This window comes from Pseudophryne corroboree, chromosome 5 (assembly GCF_028390025.1).
Source record: "Pseudophryne corroboree isolate aPseCor3 chromosome 5, aPseCor3.hap2, whole genome shotgun sequence".
Lineage (NCBI taxonomy): Eukaryota > Metazoa > Chordata > Amphibia > Anura > Myobatrachidae > Pseudophryne > Pseudophryne corroboree.
Window position 1 is genome coordinate 270,950,863 of NC_086448.1, and position 24,631 is coordinate 270,975,493.

Below are 24,631 nucleotides of genomic sequence, written 5' to 3' on the forward strand. Positions count from 1 at the left end.
TGTTTTGTGTTTTGGTTTTAGATTCAGTTCCGCGGTCGTGTTTTGGATTTGGACGCGTTTTGGCAAAACCACCCTTTCGGATTTTTGTCGGATTCGGATGTTTTTTGTTTTTTTTAAACCCTCAAAAACAGCTTAAATCATAGAATTTGGGGGTAATTTTGATCCTATAGTATTATTAACCTCAATAACCATAATTTCCACTCATTTCCAGTCTATTCTGAACACCTCACAATATTATTTTTAGTCCTAAAATTTGCACCGAAGTCGCTGGATGACTAAGCTAAGCGACCCAAGTGGGCGACAAACACCTGGCCCATCTAGGAGTGGCACTGCAGTGTCAGACAGGATGGCACTTAAAAAAAAATATACTGTAGTCCCCAAACAGCACATGATGCAAAGATAAATAAAAAAAGAGGTGCAAGATGGAATTGTCCTTAGGCCCTCCCACCCACCCTTATGTTGTATAAACAGGACATGCACACTTTAACAAACCCATCATTTCAGCGACAGGGTCTGCCACACGACTGTGGCTGAAATGACTGGTTGGTTTGGACCCACACCAAAAAAGAAGCAATCAATCTCTCCTTGCACAAACTGGCTCTACAGAGTCAAGATATCCACCTCATCCTCATCGTCCGATTCCTCACCCCTTTCACTGTGTACATCCCCCTCCTCACAGAGTATTAATTCGTCCCCACTGGAATCCACCATCACAGGTCCCTGTGTACTTTCTGGAGGCAATTGCTGGCAAATGTTTCCAGGGAGGAATTTATAATTCATTTTGATGAACATCATCTTCTCCACATTTTCTGGAAGTAACCTCCTACTCCGATCGCTGACAAGGTGACCGGCTGCACTAAACACTTTCGAAGTACACACTGGAAGGGGGGCAACTTAGGTAAAATAAAGCCAGTTTGTGCAAGGGCCTCCAAATTGCCTCTTTTTCCTGCCAGTATATGTACGGACTGTCTGACATGCCTACAGTGATGCTGTCACTCATATAATCCTCCACCATTCTTTCAATGGTGACAGAATCATATGCATTGACAGTAGACGACATGTCAGTAATTGTTGGCAGGTCCTTCAGTCCGGACCAGATTTCAGCACTTGCTCCTGACTGCCCTGCATCACCGCCAGCAGGTATTTTTGGAAATGTTATCCTTTTCCTGGCAGCTCCAGTGGCGGTAGAAAATGGAGGAGCTGTTGGTGGGTCACGTTCCCCTTGACTTGACAGTTGTCTCACCAGCAGGTCTTTGAACATCTGCAGACTTGTGTCTGCCGGAAAGAGAGATACAACGTAGGCTTTAAACCTAGGATCGAGCACGGTGGCCAAAATGTAGTGCTCTGATTTCAACAGATTGACCACCCGTGAATCCTGGTTAAGTGAATGAAGGGCTCCATTCACAAGTCCCACATGCCTAGCGGAATCGCTCCGTCTTAGCTCCTCCTTCAATCTCTCCAGCTGCTTCTGCAAAAGCCTGATGAGGTGAATGACCTGACTTAGGCTGGCAGTGTCTGAACTGACTTCACGTGTGGCAAGTTCAAAGGGTTGGAGAACCTTGCACAACATGGAAATCATTCTCCACTGTGCTTGAGTCAGGTGCATTCTCCCTCCTTTGCCTATATTGTAGGCAGATGTAAAGGCTTGAATGGCCTTTTGCTGCTCCTCCATCCTCTGAAGCATATATAGGGTTGAATTCCACCTCTATACCACCTCTTGCTTCAGCTGCTGGCAGGGCATGTTCATGAGTGTTTGCTGGCGCTCCAGTCTTCGGCACGCGGTGGCTGAATGCCGAAAGTGGCCCGCAATTCTTCGGGCCACCGACATTGTAGAAATTGTAGTCCCGACTTGTTTCACCAGATCTTTCAGCAAAAGAACGGTCTTTGGTTGTGGTACCTGTCTTGCATATATACGTAGACCGAACCAGTTCTGTCAAAAGATCCGGCGCTCTATTCATACCTTATGGATTTCACAAGCATGGCTGGCCAGCTAACAAACTGACTCTGGCCATATGGAATATGATGGTTGTTGCATAGGCATGTAATCAAGTTGAGTTGCCTGTCCCAACGTAATTTTCTGCCCATTCTACTAGATCTGTAGTACCCTCATGGGCGGTACGCTGTGGGGTGTCTTCTGAGCAAATATATAAGGCTGCCACATGGTCTTCTATTCATACGTTTCTAAAATTCTACTCATTTGATACATTTGCATCCCAGGATGCTTCCTTTGGATGCAGGATTCTGTTATCCTCTCAGGCGAGGCCCCTCCCTTAAAAATACTGCTTTAGGACATTCTTGATGTTCTCCCTCTGGATCCAAATAAAACCTGAAGAAGAAAACGAGAGTTATGGTAGACTTACCTTTGTTTACTCTTTCTCCTTGATTCATAGGGTCCACAGGGAGAGCATCGGGGTTGTAGGTGGTGGCTGAGAGTCCAGGCACCAAACAGTTGAGCTTTCAGGCTTCCCATAATGCTCAGCTCCTCTCCCCTATAACCCCGCCTTGTTTACATCAGAAAATAATGCAATTTTTCTTTTTAGGTTTCTATAGGGGTACTGGGGCTGATAGTGTAGGGGGGTGTACACAGCCATGAGGTACAGGCCACACCCTCATTGTACTGGGCACAGGTCATTCACGTCTCACAATAGGCTCTTGATCATTTTCATGAAGTAAGAAAAGGAAACATGTAAAGGATTACCTATTAATTTGTTCTCCATAATTCCTCCATTGAAGTCGAGCTATTTGTCCTTTGTATTGCATAGTGAAGAAATGTTATGTTTTCTCTTTGTTTTATACGAACGAAGAGTCAGGAGATGATAGAGGAAAGGAGGAAATGACCTTTGTATACTTTGTTTATTTATTCCTAGTCTACCATTTGGTTTCACACAGGAATAGCTCATTGATGCCATAGAACAGTGGTTCCCAAGTTTAGTCCTCAAGTCACCCTTACAGACCAGGTTTTAAGCATATCCATGTTTGATCAGTCACAGCTAAATCAAAATGAATGAAGTACTAATTATGTCACCTGTGCCTAAGCATGGATATCCTTAAAAACTGGACTGTTAGGGTGGCTTAAAGACATTAGGGGTAATTCAGATCTGATCGCAGCAGCAAATTTGTTAGCTAATGGACAAAACCATGTGCACTGCAGGGGGGACAGATATAACATATGCAGAGAGAGTTAGATTTGGGTGGGTTATATTGTTTCTGTGCAGGGTAAATACTGGCTGCTTTATTTTTACACTGCAATTTAGATTTCAGTTTGAACACACCACACCCAAATCTAACTCTCTCTCTCTGCATGTTATATCTGCCCCCCCTGCAGTGCACATGGTTTTGTCCATTAGCTAACAAATTTGCTGCTGTGATCAGATCTGAATTAGGCCCATAGTTTGGAACTAATGCCATAGAGGAAATCCAGTGAATGGTAGCAATATTTTGTAGTGATTAAAATATTTAGAATATGGAGTAGAACCTAATTTTCTCTAACGTCCTTGGGGATACTGGGATGGTCTCAGTACTATGGGGTATAGATGGGGTCCATTGGAGCCTGGCACTTTAAAACTTCTTCGGAATGTGCTGACTCCTCCCCTCTATGCCCCTCCTGCAGACTCGGTTTAAAAAAAATGTGACCAAGGAGCCGGGTTCATTCTCTGGAGCTCCAAAGAGTTTTTCTTCATATTTTCTTTTAGTTTATTATTTTCAGACAGGACTGATTGGCGCCAGCCTGCCTGCGTCGTGGGGCTTGAGGGGGAATCAGTTACCAACCTCTTGAATGGTTAATGGTTCGGATCCCCGCTGACAGGATGCTAGCTCCTGAAGGTGTTGTTTCACGCACACTACCACAGCATCAGGCAGCGGACACACTGCTCCGCTAGGGCTGCTGTGTACCGCTGTGCATGACACACTGGCACTGGGGACAGAAAAGGGGTTTTAACCCCGTTTTCGAAGTGTTTGGGAGACTGCCAGCATAAATATATCGTGGGAACACCGCGTGTCATTGAGGGAGATCGGGACCAGCGGCTCAGGGTGCCATTTCCTGCTGCAACACAGACAGGCGGCATGCAGGGAAGCACTGCTCCTCCAAGGGACCCTCAAAAAGCACCCTGATTGGTACCAAGGGGGATTTGTAGTGGGGTAGAGCAATATACTGTGAGTATGTATGTGTATATGTGTGTGTGTATGTATATATGTGTGTGTGTATGTATATATATATATATATATATATATATATATATGAGAAAAGGGGGGATGGGGGCGCCAGCGACCAACGGTGTCTAATAGATTTAGAATAAATATGAAGAAGTGGCAAGATACGTTCAGATAAAAAGATAAAAATTACATTTAATTTATAAAAAGGTAGGCTAAAATTTTCACAAGTATAGGATAATGTTAAGAGTACATCAGGAAAAAGTAAAAAGTATATATAGTACAAAACATGAGAATAAAAAACAATGCTCTAAAAAGATAAGAATAAAATGCTTATCTTAAAAATGGAGGGTCAGTTTAGAGGTACATCCAACGCGTTTCGTCCATCAGACTTCATCAAGGGGTTGGGTGTACCTCTAAACTGACCCTCCATTTTTAAGATAAGCATTTTATTCTTATCTTTTTAGAGCATTGTTTTTTATTCTCATGTTTTGTACTATATATACTTTTTACTTTACTTTACTTCCTGATGTACTCTTAACATTATCCTATACTTGTGAAAATTTTAGCCTATCTTTTTATAAATTAAATGTAATTTTATCTTTTTATCTGAACGTATCATGCCACTTCTTCATATTTATTCTAAATCTATTAGACACCGTTGGTCGCTGGCGCCCCCATTCCCCCTTTTCTCACTTTTCTCTGACGTCCTAGTGGATGCTGGGAACTCCGTAAGGACCATGGGGAATAGCGGCTCCGCAGGAGACTGGGCACAAAAGTAAAGCTTTAGGACTACCTGGTGTGCACTGGCTCCTCCCCCTATGACCCTCCTCCAAGCCTCAGTTAGATTTTTGTGCCCGGCCGAGAAGGGTGCACACTAGGGGCTCTCCTGAGCTTCTTAGTGAAAGTTTAGTTTTAGGTTTTTTATTTTCAGTGAGACCTGCTGGCAACAGGCTCACTGCATCGTGGGACTAAGGGGAGAAGAAGCGAACCTGCCTGCTTGCAGCCAGCTTGGGCTTCTTAGGCTACTGGACACCATTAGCTCCAGAGGGACCGAACACAGGCCCAGCCTCGGAGTCCGGTCCCAGAGCCGCGCCGCCGGCCCCCTTACAGAGCCAGAAGCAAGAAGAGGTCCGGAAAAATCGGCGGCAGAAGACATCAGTCTTCAACAAGGTAGTGCACAGCACTGCAGCTGTGCGCCATTGCTCCTCAGGCACACTTCACACTCCGGTCACTGAGGGTGCAGGGCGCTAGGGGGGGGCGCCCTGAGCAGCAATGTAAAACACCTTGGCTGGCGAAAATACACCACATATAACCCCCAGGGCTATATGGATGTATTTTAACCCCTGCCAGAATTCACCAAAAAGCGGGAGAAAAGGCCGCCGAGAAGGGGGCGGAGCCTATCTCCTCAGCACACGGGCGCCATTTTCCATCACAGCTCCGCTGGAAGGACGTCTCCCTGACTCTCCCCTGCAGTCCTGCACTACAGAAAAGGGTAAAAAAGAGAGGGGGGGCACTAATTTGGCGCAGTTTTGATAATAACAGCAGCTATAAAGGGAAAAGCACGTTATATAGTGGTATTCCTGTCTATATATAGCGCTCTGGTGTGTGCTGGCATACTCTCCCTCTGTCTCCCCAAAGGGCTAGTGGGGTCCTGTCCTCTATCAGAGCATTCCCTGTGTGTGTGCGGTGTGTCGGTACGATTGTGTCGACATGTTGGAGGAGGAAAATGAGATGGAGGCGGAGCAATTGCCTATAATAGAGTTGTCACCCCCTAGGGAGTCGACACCTGAGTGGATGAGCTTATGGAAGGAATTGCGTGACAATGTCAGCTCTTTACGAAAGACAGTTGACGATATGAGACAGCCGGCTACTCAGCTTGTGCCTGTCCAGGGGTCTCAAACGCCATCAGGGGCTCTAAAACGCCCGTTACCTCAGATGGCAGACACGGATACTGACTCCAGTGTCGACGATGATGAGACAAATGTAACTTCCAGTAGGGCCACACGTTACATGATTGAGGCAATGAAAAATGTTTTGCATATTTCTGATAATACAAGTACCACTAAAAAGGGTATTATGTTTGGTGAGAAAAAACTGCCTGTAGTTTTTCCTGTATCCGAGGAATTAAATGAAGTGTGTGATGAGGCGTGGGTTTCCCCCGATAAAAAACTGATAATTCCTAAAAGGTTATTGGCATCATACCCGTTCCCGCCAGAGGATAGGGCACATTGGGAAACACCCCCTAGGGTGGATAAAGCGCTCACACGCTTGTCTAAACAGGTGGCACTACCCTCTCCTGAAACGGCCGCCCTAAAGGAACCTGCCGACAGAAAGCAGGAGAATATCCTAAAATGTATATACACTCACACGGGTGTTATACTGCGACCGGCAATCGCCTCAGCCTGGATGTGCAGTGCTGGGGTGGCGTGGTCGGATTCCCTGACTGAAAATATCGATACCCTAGATAGGGACAGTATATTACTGACTATAGAGCATTTAAAAGATGCATTTTTATATATGCGTGATGCGCAGAGGGATATTTGCCGACTGGCATCAAGAGTTAGCGCGCTGTCCATTTCTGCCAGAAGAGGGTTATGGACGCAGCAGTGGTCAGGTGATGCGGATTCCCTCGCCGTTTCTTAAAGTCTGCTTTACCGACGTCTCCCTCAGACAGGGAGGCAGTATTGCAAGCCATTCACAAGCTGTATTCCCAGCAGGTGATAATCAAGGTACCCCTCCTGCAACAGGGAAAGGGGTATTATTCCACACTGTTTGTGGTACCGAAGCCGGACGGCTCAGTGAGACCAATTTTAAATCTAAAATCCTTGAACACTTACATACAGAGGTTCAAATTCAAGATGGAGTCACTCAGAGCAGTGATTGCAAACCTGGAAGAAGGGGATTATATGGTGTCTCTGGACATCAAAGATGCTTACCTACATGTCCCAATTTACCCTTCTCACCAAGGGTACCTCAGGTTTGTGGTACAGAATTGTCACTATCAGTTTCAGACGCTGCCGTTTGGCTTGTCCACGGCACCCCGGGTCTTTACCAAGTTAATGGCCGAAATGATGATACTCCTTCGAAGGAAGGGAGTTTTAGTTATCCCTTACTTGGACGATCTCCTGATAAGGGCAAGATCCAGGGAACAGTTGGAAGTCGGGGTAGCACTATCTCAGATAGTGTTGCGGCAGCACGGTTGGATTCTCAATATTCCAAAATCGCAGCTGATCCCGACGACACGCCTTCTATTCCTAGGGATGATCCTGGACACAGTCCAGAAAAAGGTTTTTCTCCCGGAGGAGAAAGCCAGGGAGTTATCCGAGCTAGTCAGAAATCTCCTAAAACCAGGCCAAGTCTCAGTGCATCAATGCACAAGGGTCCTGGGAAAAATGGTGGCTTCCTACGAAGCAATCCCATTCGGCAGATTCCACGCAAGAACCTTCCAGTGGGATCTGCTAGACAAATGGTCCGGGTCGCATCTTCAGATGCATCAGCGGATAATCTTGTCACCAAAGACAAGGGTGTCTCTCCTGTGGTGGTTGCAGAGTGCTCATCTTCTAGAGGGCCGCAGATTCGGCATTCAGGACTGGGTCCTGGTGACCACGGATGCCAGCCTGAGAGGCTGGGGAGCAGTCACACAGGGAAGAAATTTCCAGGGCTTGTGGTCAAGCCTGGAGACATCACTTCACATAAATATCCTGGAGCTAAGGGCCATCTACAATGCTCTAAGCCTAGCAAGACCTCTGCTTCAAGGTCAGCCGGTGCTGATCCAGTCAGACAACATCACGGCAGTCGCCCACGTAAACAGACAGGGCGGCACAAGAAGCAGGAGGGCAATGGCAGAAGCTGCAAGGATTCTTCGCTGGGCGGAAAATCATGTGATAGCACTGTCAGCAGTGTTCATTCCGGGAGTGGACAACTGGGAAGCAGACTTCCTCAGCAGGCACGACCTCCACCCGGGAGAGTGGGGACTTCATCCAGAAGTCTTCCACATGATTGTGAACCGTTGGGAAAAACCAAAGGTGGACATGATGGCGTCCCGCCTCAACAAAAAACTAGACCGGTATTGCGCCAGGTCAAGGGACCCTCAGGCAATAGCTGTGGACGCTCTGGTAACACCATGGGTGTACCAGTCAGTGTATGTGTTCACTCCTCTGCCTCTCATACCCAAGGTACTGAGAATTAGAAGACGGAGAGGAGTAAGAACTATACTCGTGGCTCCGGATTGGCCAAGAAGGACTTGGTACCTGGAACTTCAAGAGATGCTCACAGAGGACCCGTGGCCTCTACCTCTAAGAAGGGACCTGCTCCAGCAGGGACCCTGTCTGTTCCAAGACGTACCGCGACTGCGTTTGACGGCATGGCGGTTGAACGCCGGATCCTGAAGGAAAAAGGCATTCCGGATGAAGTCATCCCTACCCTGATCAAAGCCAGGAAGGATGTAACCGCACAACATTATCACCGTATTTGGCGTAAATATGTTGCGTGGTGCGAGGCCAGGAAGGCCCCTACAGAGGAATTTCAACTGGGTCATTTCCTGCATTTCCTGCAAACAGGACTGTCTATGGGCCTAAAATTAGGGTCCATTAAGGTTCAAATTTCGGCCCTGTCGATTTTCTTCCAGAAAGAACTGGCTTCAGTTCCTGAAGTTCAGACGTTTGTCAAGGGGGTACTGCATATACAGCCTCCTTTTGTGCCTCCAGTGGCACCTTGGGATCTCAATGTAGTTTTGGGGTTCCTAAAATCACATTGGTTTGAACCACTCACCACTGTGGACTTAAAATATCTCACATGGAAAGTGGTAATGCTGTTGGCCCTGGCTTCGGCCAGGCGTGTGTCAGAATTGGCGGCTTTATCCTATAAAAGCCCTTACCTAATTTTTCATACGGACAGGGCAGAATTGAGGACTCGTCCTCAATTTCTCCCTAAGGTTGTTTCAGCGTTTCACCTGAACCAGCCTATTGTGGTACCTGCGGCTACTAGGGACTTGGAGGACTCCAAGTTGCTGGATGTAGTCAGGGCCCTGAAAATATATGTTTCCAGGACGGCTGGAGTCAGAAAATCTGACTCGCTGTTTATCCTGTATGCACCCAACAAGCTGGGTGCTCCTGCTTCTAAGCAGACTATTGCTCGTTGGATTTGTAGTACAATTCAGCTTGCACATTCTGTGGCAGGCCTGCCACAGCCTAAATCTGTAAAAGCCCATTCCACAAGGAAGGTGGGCTCATCTTGGGCGGCTGCCCGAGGGGTCTCGGCTTTACAACTTTGCCGAGCAGCTACTTGGTCAGGGGCAAACACGTTTGCTAAATTCTACAAATTTGATACCCTGGCTGAGGAGGACCTGGAGTTCTCTCATTCGGTGCTGCAGAGTCATCCGCACTCTCCCACCCGTTTGGGAGCTTTGGTATAATCCCCATGGTCCTTACGGAGTTCCCAGCATCCACTAGGACGTCAGAGAAAATAAGAATTTACTTACCGATAATTCTATTTCTCGTAGTCCGTAGTGGATGCTGGGCGCCCATCCCAAGTGCGGATTGTCTGCAATACTTGTACATAGTTGCTGTTACAAAAATCGGGTTTTTGTTGTTGTGAGCCATCTTTTCAGAGGCTCCGCTGTTATCATGCTGTTAACTGGGTTCAGATCACAGGTTGTACGGTGTGATTGGTGTGGCTGGTATGAGTCTTACCCGGGATTCAAAATCCTTCCTTATTGTGTACGCTCGTCCGGGCACAGTATCCTAACTGAGGCTTGGAGGAGGGTCATAGGGGGAGGAGCCAGTGCACACCAGGTAGTCCTAAAGCTTTACTTTTGTGCCCAGTCTCCTGCGGAGCCGCTATTCCCCATGGTCCTTACGGAGTTCCCAGCATCCACTACGGACTATGAGAAATAGAATTATCGGTAAGTAAATTCTTATTTTAAATCTTAGGCAGCTTATCCCTGCCTAATCTGTTTGGAGGCTAGCTGACACCTTATACCTACTAAGGAGTGTCTACGGTTAGGTCTATTATTATAATCCCATATATACTTAATTCACATAAACCTGTGGCGCCGTACTACCACTATTTCATCTCAAAATATATATATATATATATATATATATATATATCGTGACAAATAGTGAAGTTCAGCACCACATGTAATGCACTCCTTAGTATATAGAAAAAATTTTTTTTTTAAATATATAAAATTATTCAACACTCCCTAGCAGTGGTAAGCTGCTAAAAGATTGCTATGGAAAAATAGGATGAGGGTACTAAGCGACCACTGGTGTCAATATGGTAAATAAAAAACCTATGTCATTTTAAAATATAACAATATAGTTTTATTACAGATAATACTTTGCATAAAAAGACATAAAAAGATAAACAGACCATAAAATACACTATATTTTAGATGGAACAAATAAATAAGTATAAGAATGGAGGTGTATCTTATCTTTCAAAGTGCTGGAGGTCACAGTAGTTGGCAAGCCCTTACTGTGACCTCCAGCACTTTGAAAGATAAGATACACCTCCATTCTTATACTTATTTATTTGTTCCATCTAAAATATAGTGTATTTTTTCTTGGATGATTTTATGATTCACAATTCAGACCTCAGGCCAGCTTCTCAGCCTCCTCTGTTGGTTTCCTAGAAATGCACGCTGCCCTATGTTCTACAGTCTGGTTCTGATGACGAGATGCCAGATCTGGAGGAGGGGGAGGTGGAGTTGATAAGGAAGACGGTACTCTGTCTCAAGGAGTGGAAGCTCTTATTTACTCTGAAACAGTAGAGGAATTGTTTTTTAATGTAAAACCAAAGTCTACTGCTACCTTTCCTGTCTCAAAAAGATATAAACACATTTATTAGAGAAACGTGGGTTAATCCTGACAAAAAAAATTTCAGACCCCTAAAAGGTTGCCGACGTCCTTCCCTTTCCCCCTGATGATAGGAAGGTGTGGGAAAATCCTCCTGCAGTGGATACTTCAGTGTCCAGGCTGTCACGTAAGATTGTGCTGCCTGTACCTGGAGCTATCTCCTTAAAGGACCCTGCTGAACGTAAGATTGAAACTACGCTCAAATCCATTTACATAGCAGTGGAAGTTGCTCAGAGACCCACAATTGCTTGTGGTTGGATTACAATGCATTGTTAAATGGATAGGTAATGTGATAAAGGGTTTTAACACTATTCCACAAGATGAGCTTATCATGCTCCTGCGGCATATTCAAGATTCTGCAAACTTCATGAGTGAGGCCATCAAGGAGATTGGCCTGCTGAATGCCCGCTCTACGGCTATGGCGGTGTCGGCACATGGGGCGTTATGGCAGTGGTCAGCGAATGCTGATTCCAAGAGGGGAATGGAGAACCTTCCCTTTACGGGTGAGGCTTTATTTGGTGACGAACTATACAAGTGGATTTCACAAGCAACTGCCGGTAAGTCCACCTATCTGCCGTCTGTGCCCCGCCGGCTAGGCGTGCTTACTCCAGCCCCTCTCTACAGTCCTTTCGGGTGGCCAGGTTTAGGGGCAAGGCCAGAGGTGCTTCCAATGCCGCAAGAGGAAACCGAGGTAAACCTCGCAGACTAACAGCCGCTGGTTCCCTGGAGCAGAACTCTTCTGCCTCTTCCAAGCCTTCTGCGTGATGGTTTGCACCATCTTATGGGGGACTTACAGGTGGGTGCTCACCTCAGATATTTCAGTCACATTTGGGCGGACTCCTGCCGGGATCCCTGAGTGAGAGACCTAATATGCCAGGGCTACCGGTTGGAGTTTCAACGCTCCCACCTCACAATTATTTAAAGTCCAGCTTGCCAATTTCACCTGTGTCCAGGGTTACCTTGCAGGAAGCCATCCACAAACTGTTACAAACGCAGGTCATTGTTCCAGTTTCGCCTACACTCCACCAAATGGGATTTTATTCAAACCTGTTCATGGTACCAATACCGGATGGTTCAGTTCGGCCGATCTTCAATCTCAAATCCCTGAACCGGTACTTAAGTGTGTTCGAATTCAAGATGGAGTCTCTGAGAGCAGTGGCTTCTGGCCTGGAAGAAGGGGAATTCCTGTTATCCCTGGATAACAAGGATGCATACCTTCACATCCCAAAATGGCCGCCTCATCAAGCGAACCTCAGATTTGCACTGCAGGACAGTCACTTCCAGTTCGAGGCCTTGCCTTTTGGTCTATCCACGGCACCGAGTGTGTTCACAAAGGTAATGGCGGAGATGATGCTACAACTCTGTGATGGGTTTGAACATCGTTCCGTACTTGGACGATATTCTCATAAAAGCTGTGTCCAGAGCACAATTGTTGGACAGCAACGACCAGACTACGCGTCTACTCACGGGTCACGGGTGGATTCTCACCCTGCAGAAATCCCAACTGGAACCCTCCCAGCAGATTCAGTTCCTGGGAATGATACTGGACACACTGTCTCAGAAAGTGTTCCTTCTTATGGACAAAGTGCTGACAATTCAGTCAATGGTTTGCTCCGTTCTGAAACCGGATGAAATCTCGCTACATCTTTGCATATGCCTACTGGGAAAGATGGTAGCCTCATATGAGGCAATTCAATATGGAAGATTCAATGCCTGTCCTTTCCAGCTGGATCCGCTAGACAAGTGGTCAGGATCGCATCTTCACATGCACCAGAGTATATCCCTTTCACCAAGGGTAAGGATCTCCCTGTTGTGGTGGTTGCAGATCGCCCACCTAGTGGAGGGTCGACACTTCGGTTTTCAGGATTGAATTCTGTTGACGGATGTACGCCTCTGCGGTTGGGGTTCGGTGACACAGGGAGCTCAGTTCCAGGGATGGTGGTCGCCCCAGGAGGCTGCTCTGCCAATAAATATCCTGGAACTCAGGGCGATTTACAATGCCCTTCTGCAGGCCTCTTCTCTCCTTCACCGTCAGGCCGTACAGGTACAGTCGGACAACGCACCGGCAGTGGCGTACATAAACCGACAGGGATGAACAAAAAGCAGGGCTGCAATGAGAGAGGTGTCCAAGATACTCCTCTGGGCGGAACGCAATGCCAGGGCCTTATCGCCCATATTCATTCCGGGTGTGGACAACTGGGAAGCAGACTTCCTCAGCAGACACGATCTGCACCCGGTGGAGTGGGGCCTTCACCCACAGGTGTTTCGGCTGTTAATTCATCGTTGGGGCTGCCCGCAGATCAACTTGATGGCTTCTTGGCTCAACAAAAAACTTCTGCATTACTTTTCCAGGACGAGGGACCCACAGGCTGCAGGGGTAGATGCTCTGACGATGCCGTGGGTTTACCCGTTGGTCTACTTGTTCCCTCCAATTCCTCTCATTCCCAGAGTTCTAAAAAGGGAAAAAGTTCAGGCAATTCTGATTGCCCCGGATTGGCCGCGCAGGGCATGGTATGCGGACCTCCTAGCCATGTCCCTCAAAGAGCCCTGTCCTCTACCACTTCAGGAAGATCTTCTGCAAGTGCCGTTCGTCAATCAAGACTTACCGTGGCTAAGTTTGATGGCATGGAAGTTGAAAGGGAGATTTTAGCCAGGAAAGGGATTCCCGGCAAGGTCATCTCGACTATGGTCCACGCCAGGAAAATGGTCACGTTGAAGCATTACCATCACATATGGAAGAAATGTGTCTCTTGGTGTGTGGGTCGGCAGTGTTCTACTGTGGATTTTAATCTGAGTTGTTTCTTGCACTTTTTGCAGACTGGAGTGGATTTGGGTCTACGCTTAGGCTCCATTACAGTCTACATTTCGGTCTTGTCTATTTTCTTCCAGCAGCAGTTGGCTGTTATCCCTGAAGTCCAGACGTTCTTGCAGGGGGTCCTTCGTATTCAACTTCCCTTTGTACCTCCCACGGCTCTGTGGGATCTCAATCAGGTTATGCCCTTTCTCCAGTCGGATTGGTTTGAGCCGCTACACAAGATGGACATGAAATAATTGACTTGGAAGACTGTCATATTGTTGGCCTTGGCCTCTGCGAGAAGGGTCTCGGAGTTGGGGGCCTTGTAAGAGCCCTTTTCTGGTGTTCCATGAGGATAGAGCAGAACTGAGGACTCGCCAGCAATTTTTGCCTAAACTGGTGTCGGCATTTCACATCAACCAACTGATCGTGGTTCCGGTGGTCTCTGACACATCCATTACGCCAAAGTCCTTGAACGTGGTTCGGGCTTTGAAGATTTATGTCAAGAGAACGGCTTGTCACAGGAAATCCTATTTGCTTTTTATTCTCTGTGATGCTTCAAAGCAGACTGTCGCTCATTGGATCAGGCTTACGATCCAACAGGCTTACTCTTCGGTGGCTCTGCCGCTGCCCAGATCTTTTCAGGCCCACTCCACGCAGTCAGTGGGTTCTTCCTGGGTGGCTGGCCGAGGTGTCTCGGCTTTGCAGTTATGCCGGGCAGCTAGTTGGTCGGGGTCGAACACGTTTGTTAAGTTTTACAGGTTCGACACTTTGGCTTCTGAGGACCTTCAGTTTGGTCACTCGGTTTTGCAGCGGTTTCAGCACTCTCCCACCCGATCTGGGAGCTTTGGGACTTCCCCATGATACTAAGACCATCCCAGTATCCCCTAGGACATTTAGCGAAAATAGGATTTTTATGCCCACGAGTAAATCCTTTTCTCGTAGTCCGTAGGGGATACAGGGTGCCCGCCTCTGTGCTTTATTTCCTGCAAGAGTTGTTTCTTGTGTGTTTGTTGTTTGGGTCTGCTGTTGCTGTCCCTATTTTCAAGCTGTGGTTAGCGTTGATATTCTATTGGTATGTTGTGTGATGGTTCATTCTCTCACCACTTATCTATTTTCCTCCTCTCAAAGTATGTCCGTCTCCTCGGGCATAGTTTTCATAGCTGGAGTCTGCAGGAGAGGCATAGAGGGGAGGAGGCAGCACACTCTGAAGAAGTTTTTATGTGCCAGGCTCCAATGAACCCCATCTATACCTCATGGTACTAAGACCATCCCAGCATCCCCTACGGACTACGAGAAAAGGATTTACCAGTAGGTATTAAAATCCTATTTTATAGTGTATTATTTGCTAACGTGTCTATATTCTCTACCGTTATGATCATTCTAGAGTCAGATTGGATAATGAACACAACAACATGGCCTTGTGAAAGGATGGATGTTCTGAAGCGTCACAACTTGCTCTGTGCATTAGTACAAGAAGCACTGTCTAAGAGCATGTACACTATGTGTTTTGACGTTCTCCAAAATCTTCCTGGATTTCAGGAATCACAAGGTAATCACATTATTATACTGAAGCTGACTGCAGGGCAACATTGAATTCGAATTTGGCAATGACTGGTCATTATTGTGCCAGTTTATAATAACCCAACCACTGAGGCGTAATGCTAATGAAATCTGAGCTGTTTTTTTTTTTTTTAAATGAATTCGCCAGAAAAGAGCCACATTCAGTCATTTATTGGCATAAAATTGTCCTTAAGTAGACAAAGACCTTGCAGAAAATTACAGGCATGTCCAATCAATCTATTGGTTACCAGATTGAAGCATGTGCAGTATTGGCGCTTTTGAGTTTCCAGAATGGTGGCAGTTGTAGATCGAGTTAGTAGTTATAACCTGTCATGGTGTGATGGATTTTGTAATGTATATTGTCTTTTGAATTATACATTTGTAAGGAAATAAATTCTCTTTGTATTCCCCGTCTTCATTTGCAAGGGAAGCTTCTAGGTTGCGCTACAGTGGAAGCTGAATAGATCATGTTGGTCATGGACCGTTGCTCTTCAAGCTATGTTTAGAACCTATTTAAACTTGCTGTATATTTCTAATTGTTTTTTATTTCCGATTTTAGACATTTGACTAATCTTTTGGAATGTGAATTCACTTTCTATTTTGTATACTTTACATTCAGAGAATTGGTGGGCATTGGAATACATCAAATCTCTAAACCAATGGTTCTGAAACTATGTCCTTAGGACTCCACACAGTTCATGTTTTCCAGATCACCTAGCAGGTGCACAGGTTGCTCATTGCTCACTGATACATTTTAAAATATCCACATGTAAAGCTAATTATTTAACTTGTAATTCTGTGAGGAGACCGAAAAAACGTGAACTGTTTGTGGTCCTGAGGATTGAGTTTGAGAACCTGTGCTCTAAACCCATGTTTTAACATCTGTATATCTCTTAGTGTCAGAGTGTAGATGTACAAGATTGATGATCTTGATCCAACATTGGTAAAGTGATCCGCTGCTGAGCTGCCCGACGGTGGATACGGCCGACGGGTGACCCGGTGACGTGGGGAGTGAAGCGTTTTCACAGCCCCCATCACCTGGCTCCATAGCAGTGCATGCTAATATGGACGAGAATGTCTATATTGGCCTACATGCATAAGCGACCCGGCACCAACGATGAATGAGCGCAGGGCCGCGCATCGTTCATCGTTGGTGCCTACACACTGAACGATATGAACGAGTTCTCGTTCCTTAATGAACGAGAACGTTCATATCGTTCACTTATATCTTTAAGTGTGTAGGGCCCTTTACACCCAAACAACTTTTGGTTTCATCCAATCATGGTTGTGTCAAAAGATTTTTTTTTAAACTTGCGTCTGGCTTGTCTAATTATTGTCCTAATTCATCCCTCACTTAGTGCTGTAAAAGTGGCAGCTGATCTGCCAAAGATTGGAAGTGTGTGTATGGTGACACCATCCTTTTAGCCGATGATTTAAGCAGATCGGAGATATGCAGATCTCCCTGGCTGATCCTAGGTTGTGCTTAGTTGGTCTTGATTTAGAGGGGCATTTTGACACGACATCTATAAATACGTTGAGTGTCTCTATACTTGCCAAGGTTATAATAGTTCGATCTTGGTGCACTTTTGAGTATCCAGATGCTCACAAGTGGAGAGAGCGCTAGTTAATGACGTAGTAGATTATGAGCCTTATGTTTGTATAAGAGGTATGCTGTTAAAAAATATCATAAATTGTGGAATCAGCGGTTCTGGTCTCAACAGGCCTGCTCGCAAGAATCCACCTTAATATTTTTTCCCCCCCTCTTCTCCTGTTTTTTTTTTTTCCCCCACACTCATACTGCAACCCATTTTTCTCTTACGTCCTAGAGGATGCTGGGGACTCCGTAAGGACCATGGGGGTATAGACGGGCTCTGCAGGAGATAGGGCACCTAAAAAGAACTTTGACTATGGGTGTGCACTGGCTCCTCCCTCTATGCCCCTCCTCCAGACCTCAGTTAGATCTTGTGCCCAGAGGAGAATGGGTGCACTGCAGAGAGCTCTCCAGAGTTTTCTGTGGAAAAATAATTTTGTTAGAGGGTACACATGTTTAAGGAAAAGAAACAGATTATTCATTTTCCCACATCTCATGAATTAAATGAGTTCTTTGAAAAAGCTTGGGAGACTCCGGATAAGAGACCGCAGATCCCCAAAAGAATTTTTATGGCATACCCTTTCCCTAAGCAGGACAGGGAGATTTGGGAATCACCCCCCACTGTGGACAAGGCCCTGACGCGCTTGTCCAAGAAAGTGGCGCTACCGTCTCCTGACACAGCGGCCCTTAAGGACCCTGCAGATCGCAGGCAAGAAACTACATTAAAGGGTATTTATTCTCATACGGGTGCTGTGTTAAGACCGACGATTGCGTCGGCATGGGTGTGTAGCGCAATTGCAGCTTGGACAGGTGAGCTAACAGGTCAACTTGATACTATGGATAAGGATACTATATTCCTAACTCTAGCCCATATAAAAGACGCAGTCTTATTTATGAGGGATGCTCAAAGGGACATTGGATTGCTAGCTTCCAGGGCCAATGCCATGTCTATCTCAGCGAGAAGATCCTTATGGATTCGCCAATGGACGGGTGATGCGGATTCCAAAAAACATATGGAAGTACTACCCTACAAGGGTGATGTATTGTTTGGGGATGGGCTGACGGACCTGGTTTCCACAGCTACAGCAGGTAAATCAAATTTTTTACCATATATTCCCCAACAGCAAAAGAAAGCAACACCCTATCAGATGCAGTCCTTTCGGTCGCACAAGTCCAAAAGAGGTCGGGGATCCTCTTTCCTCGCCAGAGGTAAGGGCAGAGGCAAGAGAGCACCTGCTTCGGCAGGTGCCCAGGAACAAAAGTCCTCCCCGGCTGCTCCAAAACCCACAGCATGACGCTCCCTGAGGGAGTACGCACCGGTGGGGGCACGTCTTCGACTTTTCAGTCAGGCCTGGGTCAGTTCGGACCTGAATCCCTGGGTGTTGGAAATAGTTTCCCAGGGTTACAAATTGGAATTCGAGGATGTGCCCCTGAGCCGATTTTTCAAATCGGCCCTACCAGCTTCCACATCGGAAAGGGATGTAGTGTTAGCTGCAATTCAAACGCTGTGTATACAGCAAGTGGTAATCAAGGTTCCCCTGCACCAGCAGGGAAGAGGTTATTATTCAACCCTATTTGTGGTCCCGAAACCGGACGGTACGGTCAGACCGATTTTAAATCTGAAATCCCTAAACCTGTACATAAAAAGATTAAAATTCAAAATGGAATCTCTCAGAGCGATAATAGCCAACATGGAGGAGGGGGGAGTTTATGGTGTCTCTGGACATAAAGGATGCGTACCTTCATGTCCCCATATATGCCCCCCATCAGGAATACCTGAGATTCGCTGTACAGGATTGTCATTACCAATTTCAGACGTTGCCGTTTGGACTTTCCACGGCCCCGAGGATTTTCACCAAAATAATGGCGGAAATGATGGTGGTCCTGCGCAAGCATGGAGTCACAATTATCCCATACTTGGATGATCTCCTGATAAAAGCGAGATCAAGGGAGAAATTGCTGAGCAGTGTGGCGCTCTCTCTCAGAGTGCTCCAGCAACACCGTTAGATTCTAAATCTACCAAAGTCACAGTTGATTCCGACAACTCGACTACCGTTCCTAGGTATGATACTGGATACGGAACAAATGAAGGTCTTTCTCCCAATAGAGAGAGCCCAAGACATCCAGAACATGGTCAGAGACCTGCTAAAACCGAAAAGGGTGTCAGTTCACCAATGCACTCGAGTTCTGGGAAAAATGGTGGCGGCCTACGAGGCCATTCCCTTCGGAAGGTTCCATGCAAGGACTTTTCAATGGGACCTTCAGGACAAGTGGTCAGGGTCCCATCTGCACTTACATCGGAAAATAACTCTGTCCCCAGGAACCAGAGTGTCCCTCCTGTGGTGGTTGCAAAGTGCTCACCTGCTGGAGGGTCGCCGGTTCGGGATTCAGGACTGGGTCCTGGTTACCACGGACGCGAGCCTCCGAGGATGGGGAGCGGTCGCACAGGGAAAGACGTTTCAGGGTCTTTGGTCAGACCAGGAGTCCTGTCTACACATCAATGTGTTGGAACTCAGGGCCATTTACAACGGCCTTCGACAAGCGGAGAGTTTTCTTCGAAACCTATCGGTTCTGATTCAATCAGACAATGTCACAGCAGTGGCTCATGTGAACCGCCAAGGCGGGACAAGGAGCAGAGTTGCGATGGCGGAAGCCACAAGGATACTTCACTGGGCGGAAAATCATGTAAGCGCTCTGTCGGCTGTCTTCATTCTGGGAGTGGACAACTGGGAAGCAGACTTCCTCAGCAGACACGATCTCCATCCAGGAGAGTGGGGACTTCATCAAGAAGTCTTTGCAGACGTAACACGTCTTTGGGGAACTCCTCAAATAGACATGATGGCGTCACGCCTCAACAAAAAACTTCGGCGGTATTGCGCAAGGTCTCGGGACCCTCAGGCTGTAGCAGTAGACGCACTGGTAACACCGTGGGTGTTCGATTCGGTCTACGTGTTTCCTCCTCTTCCTCTCATCACGAAAGTGTTGAGGATCATAAGACGAAGAAGAGTACAGACGATACTCGTTGTCCCAGACTGGCCTCGAAGGGCCTGGTACTCGGATCTACAAGAGATGCTCACAGGAGACCCCTGGCCTCTTCCTCTGAGGGAAGACCTGTTGCAGCAGGGGCCCTGTGTATTTCAAAACTTACCGCGGTTACGTTTGACGGCATGGCGGTTGAACGCCGAATCCTAGCAAAAAAGGGGGTTCCGGAAGAGATCATCCCTACTTTAATAAAGGCTAGGAAGGAGGTGACGATAAAACATTATCACCGTATCTGGCGAAAGTATGTGTATTGGTGTGAGACCAAGAATGCACCTACGGAAGATTTTCATCTGGGTCGTTTTCTTCACTTCCTACAGACAGGAGTGGATATGGGCCTGAAATTAGGCTCGGTTAAGGTACAGATTTCGGCCCTCTCGATTTTCTTTCAGAAGGAATTGGCTTCTCTTCCAGAAGTCCAGACGTTTGTAAAGGGAGTGCTACACATCCAGCCCCCTTTTGTGCCTCCAGTGGCACCATGGGACCTGAACGTGGTGTTGCAGTTCCTAAAATCACACTGGTTTGAACCGCTTAACAAGGTTGAGTTGAAATTTCTTACCTGGAAGGTGGTCATGTTGTTGGCCTTAGCATCAGCAAGGCGAGTGTCAGAATTGGCGGCTCTCTCACACAAGAGCCCCTACTTGATTTTTCATGTGGATCGAGCTAAATTGAGGACACGTCCGCAATTTTTGCCTTAAGTGGTTTCGTCGTTCCATATGAATCAACCTATTGTGGTGCCTGTGGCTACCGGTGACCTGGAGGATTCCAGATCCCTGGACGTAGTCAAGGCCTTAAAGATTTATGTAGCCAGGACGGCTAGAATTAGGAAAACAGAGGCTCTGTTTGTCCTGTATGCGGCCAATAAGATTGGCGCTCCTGCTTCAAAGCAGACTATTGCTCGCTGGATCTGTAATACGATTCAGCAGGCTCACTCTACGGCTGGATTGCCGGTACCAAATTCGGTTAAGTCCCATTCCACTAGGAAGGTGGGCTCTTCTTGGGCGGCTGCCCGAGGCGTCTCGGCTTTACAACTTTGCCGAGCGGCGACTTGGTCGGGGTCAAACACTTTTGCTAAATTCTACAAGTTTGATACCCTGGCTGATGAGGACCTAGCGTTTGCTCAGTCGGTGCTGCAGAGTCATACGCACTCTCCCGCCCGATTGGATGCTTTGGTATAAACCCCATGGTCCTTATGGAGTCCCAAGCATCCTCTAGGACGTAAGAGAAAATAAGATTTTAAACCTACCGGTAAATCTATTTCTCCTAGTCCGTAGAGGATGCTGGGCGCCCGTCCCAGTGCGGAAACTCTGCAAGACTTGTATATAGTTGTTGCTTACATAAGGGTTATGTTACAGTTGACATCGGTCTTGGACCGTTACTGTTGTTTTTCTTCATACTGTTAACTGGTTATGTATGTTCCAGGTTACATGGTATGATTGGTGTGGGCTGGTATGAATCTTGCCCTTGGATTGCGAAATCCTGCCTTGTATTGTCCATCTCCTCTGGGCACAGTTCTCTAACTGAGGTCTGGAGGAGGGGCATAGAGGGAGGAGCCAGTGCACACCCATAGTCAAAGTTCTTTTTAGGTGCCCTATCTCCTGCGGAGCCCGTCTATACCCCATGGTCCTTACGGAGTCCTCAGCATCCTCTACAGACTAGGAGAAATAGATTTACCGGTAGGTTTAAAATCTTATTATCCAGTTTCCTCTCGTGGGAATCCGACGGAGAGGATCCGACACTTCACTATTCAATTTGCGGGCATTTCCGATAGGTTTCTGCCCTTTTCCGACAATGTTGATCCGACTTTTTCGAAGTCAAATCGGCATTATCGAAAACGGGCTAAAAACCTGTCGGAAACGCCAGCATATCCGACAAATTACGTGGATCTGCAGCAAATCCGACAAATTACGTGGATCTGCAGCTAATCTACCGATCCACCTGATTTCCGACAAGTCGGAAAAATGGCATCAGACTTGAATAGATCGAATCCAGATTTGACTTAAAAAAGTTGGAAAATGCAGTTTTTCCGACTTGTCGGATTAATTGAATACACCCCTTAGTGTGTCAGGGCATCTGTAGCTTCAGATTTACAGTATATGGAGTCCCACCATGCTCTTAGAGGGTCATTTGGATGCAGGCTGCAGCGCAGTTTACCAATGGCGGTAAACTGCTCATGCGCAGCGGCTGTATGGACACACAAATTGCTGTTGCATCCCCTATGGATGTGACCGCAATGTAATTGACAGCGGCGGACATTTGCAGGGTGGGGGGGGGCGCGAACAGAGGCAGTCCGGGACAGTTTTCGGGGCAGCTGCGTAACGTCACACACAGCCTCTCCAATAAAAAAATGGCTGCGCTGCCAGGGGTCGACCTTAGTTCTGATGAGTCCGAAAATAGATTGCGGACGCATCGGGAGGCAGCGTTGCACATGCTGGACAGCACCCAGCATGTGCAGAGGTGAACGCAGATCTGGCTGCATATGCAGCCATCTGCATTCATCTCTGAAAAACCCCCTTAGTGAGAGTTAGTAAAAAAAAAAAAATCACTAATTGTTTCCAGCTCCTGGTTAAATAATGCTCCCATGTTTTGGCAAGCGGTAGTGGAAACCCTGAATAAGGAGGAGTGTATATATCTGGGAGATATTCTGTATAGGAGCATGATGGGCTATGCAGAGCTGTTCAAATGGGGGAATTCAATTGTTTGAAAAATCGGTTGGGTGTCTGTTTTTTTCCTATCTATCTAATAGACAGGAAAAAACAGACACCCAACTGACTTTTCAAACAATTGAATATTCCCCAAAATGTGTACGTTTCCTGAACTCAGCAAGTATATTTTTTGAGACCAGACACTGGTGGATTGGTATGTATATTTATTAACGGAGCTCTCCTATTATGCACCAGCTATCTGACCTGGACAACACCCACAACATGCCAGTGTTTAAACCCAAAAAAAATATATGCAGTACACCAGTGCACCCTCCAATAAAACGTTCACTTACCATACACCCAAACGAATAATGAATATCAAGGCTCCTTTTCAAACACCAATAAATCCAAACGAAATAGTCGCCTTTAAAATATCCTTTCTGTAAAAGGCAGTCCAGTGATTAGAAACAAATCATCCCCAAAAGTTCCACAATGCAGCAGAGATGGTAAGTACTCCTTTCCACTTCCTTATGCACTCCTCAGTGATTCAACACAGTACCGCACATGAGACTTATCTATAAGTTAAAAGAACTGGGGCTAGGGAACACAATATGCACTTGGGTTAGAAATTGGTTAAATAATAGGGAGCAGCGAGTTGTGGTTAATGCACTGAAGTACTTAGTGGTGTGCCACAAGGGTCTGTACTTAGACCACTACTGTTTAATATTTTCATAAATGATTTAGCAGTAGGTCTAGAGAGCATGATGTCAATTTTTGCAGACGATACCAAACTAAGTACGGTTATAAATTCGGTGATGCTGAGTCTCTTCAGAACGATTTCTTTAAACTGGAAGCATGGGCAGCCAAATGGAGAATGAGGTTCAATACAGACAAGTGTAAGGTAATTTACTTTGGTAGCAAAGAAAAAAATACCACCTACACACTAAATGGGGATAAATTAGGGGATTCTGTACTGGAAAAAGACTTAGGTGTTCACATAGATAACAAACTTAGCAGCAGTACCCAAAGTAGGAATGCAGCAAAAAAGGCGAACAAGGTATTAGCATGCATTAAGTGGGGAATTGATGCATGGGATGAGAGTGTTAAACTCCCATTATATAAATCCCTAGTGAGGCCACATCTTGAATACTGTGCACAACTTTGGGCACCATACTACAAAAAGGATATCCTGGAACTAGAAAAGGTTCAGAGGGGGGCGACCAAACTGATTAAGGGGATGGAGACGCTGGAATACCAGGAAAGGCTTGCCTAGGCTAGGCGATTAAGAGGGCACATGATTTGCACTTACAAATATATAAGGGGACAATATACAGAGCTTGCGGAGGATCTGTTTTTGATAAGATCGACACAGCGGACACGTCTAGGTTAGAGGAGAGGAGATTTTGCACACAGAGGCGAAATGGTTTCTTCACAGTATGGACAATACGTGTTTGGAATTCCCTGCCTGAGAAAGTAGTAATGTCCGACTCTGTCAATACTTTTAAGAATGGGCTAGATGAATTCCTAATGGATAAGGATATACAGGGTTATGGTGGGTAGATCACGCACTATCGTTAACAAAGGAGAAAAAAATAACACAACGGCCGACATTCACAATAGATAATTATAGTCCTAAAAATAATACAGCGTAGGAGACCATAAACAGGTTGAACTCGATGGACAAGTTGTCTTTTTTTTCAACCTCAGAAACTGTCACTATGTAATATGGGTACCCTTCTCCCTTGTGTACTGTACGTGCACCACAGGTAGGGAAAACACAGGAAAACGATAATGCAGAGGCCTTTTGCAAGTTAAGATTTAACTACACATTGCACATTGCTTTCCCTGTAGCCCCAAATCAGAAAGTGATTCCTTGGGACTAAGGGGGTGGTAAATTGTGTTACAACCAACTTAGTATTATTATTTTGTCCTGTAATAAAGGAATATTATTTGAAGAGTTGTTTTTCCTCCCTAGAGTCAGATATGC

At 46.3% G+C, this 24,631-nt stretch overlaps 1 protein-coding gene across 5 annotated transcripts in view; it reads left to right on the top strand.

Annotated features, from left to right (window-relative positions):
- TOPAZ1 (testis and ovary specific TOPAZ 1) overlaps positions 1-24,631 on the top strand; it is a 627,583-nt gene that overhangs the window by 509,362 nt on the left and 93,590 nt on the right. For all 5 annotated transcript variants that reach the window (XM_063922327.1, XM_063922324.1, XM_063922325.1 and 2 more), the window contains exon 15: positions 15,194-15,358. In XM_063922327.1, coding sequence (XP_063778397.1) covers positions 15,194-15,358 — 165 coding nt within the window. The remainder of the gene's footprint in view (positions 1-15,193; positions 15,359-24,631) is intronic.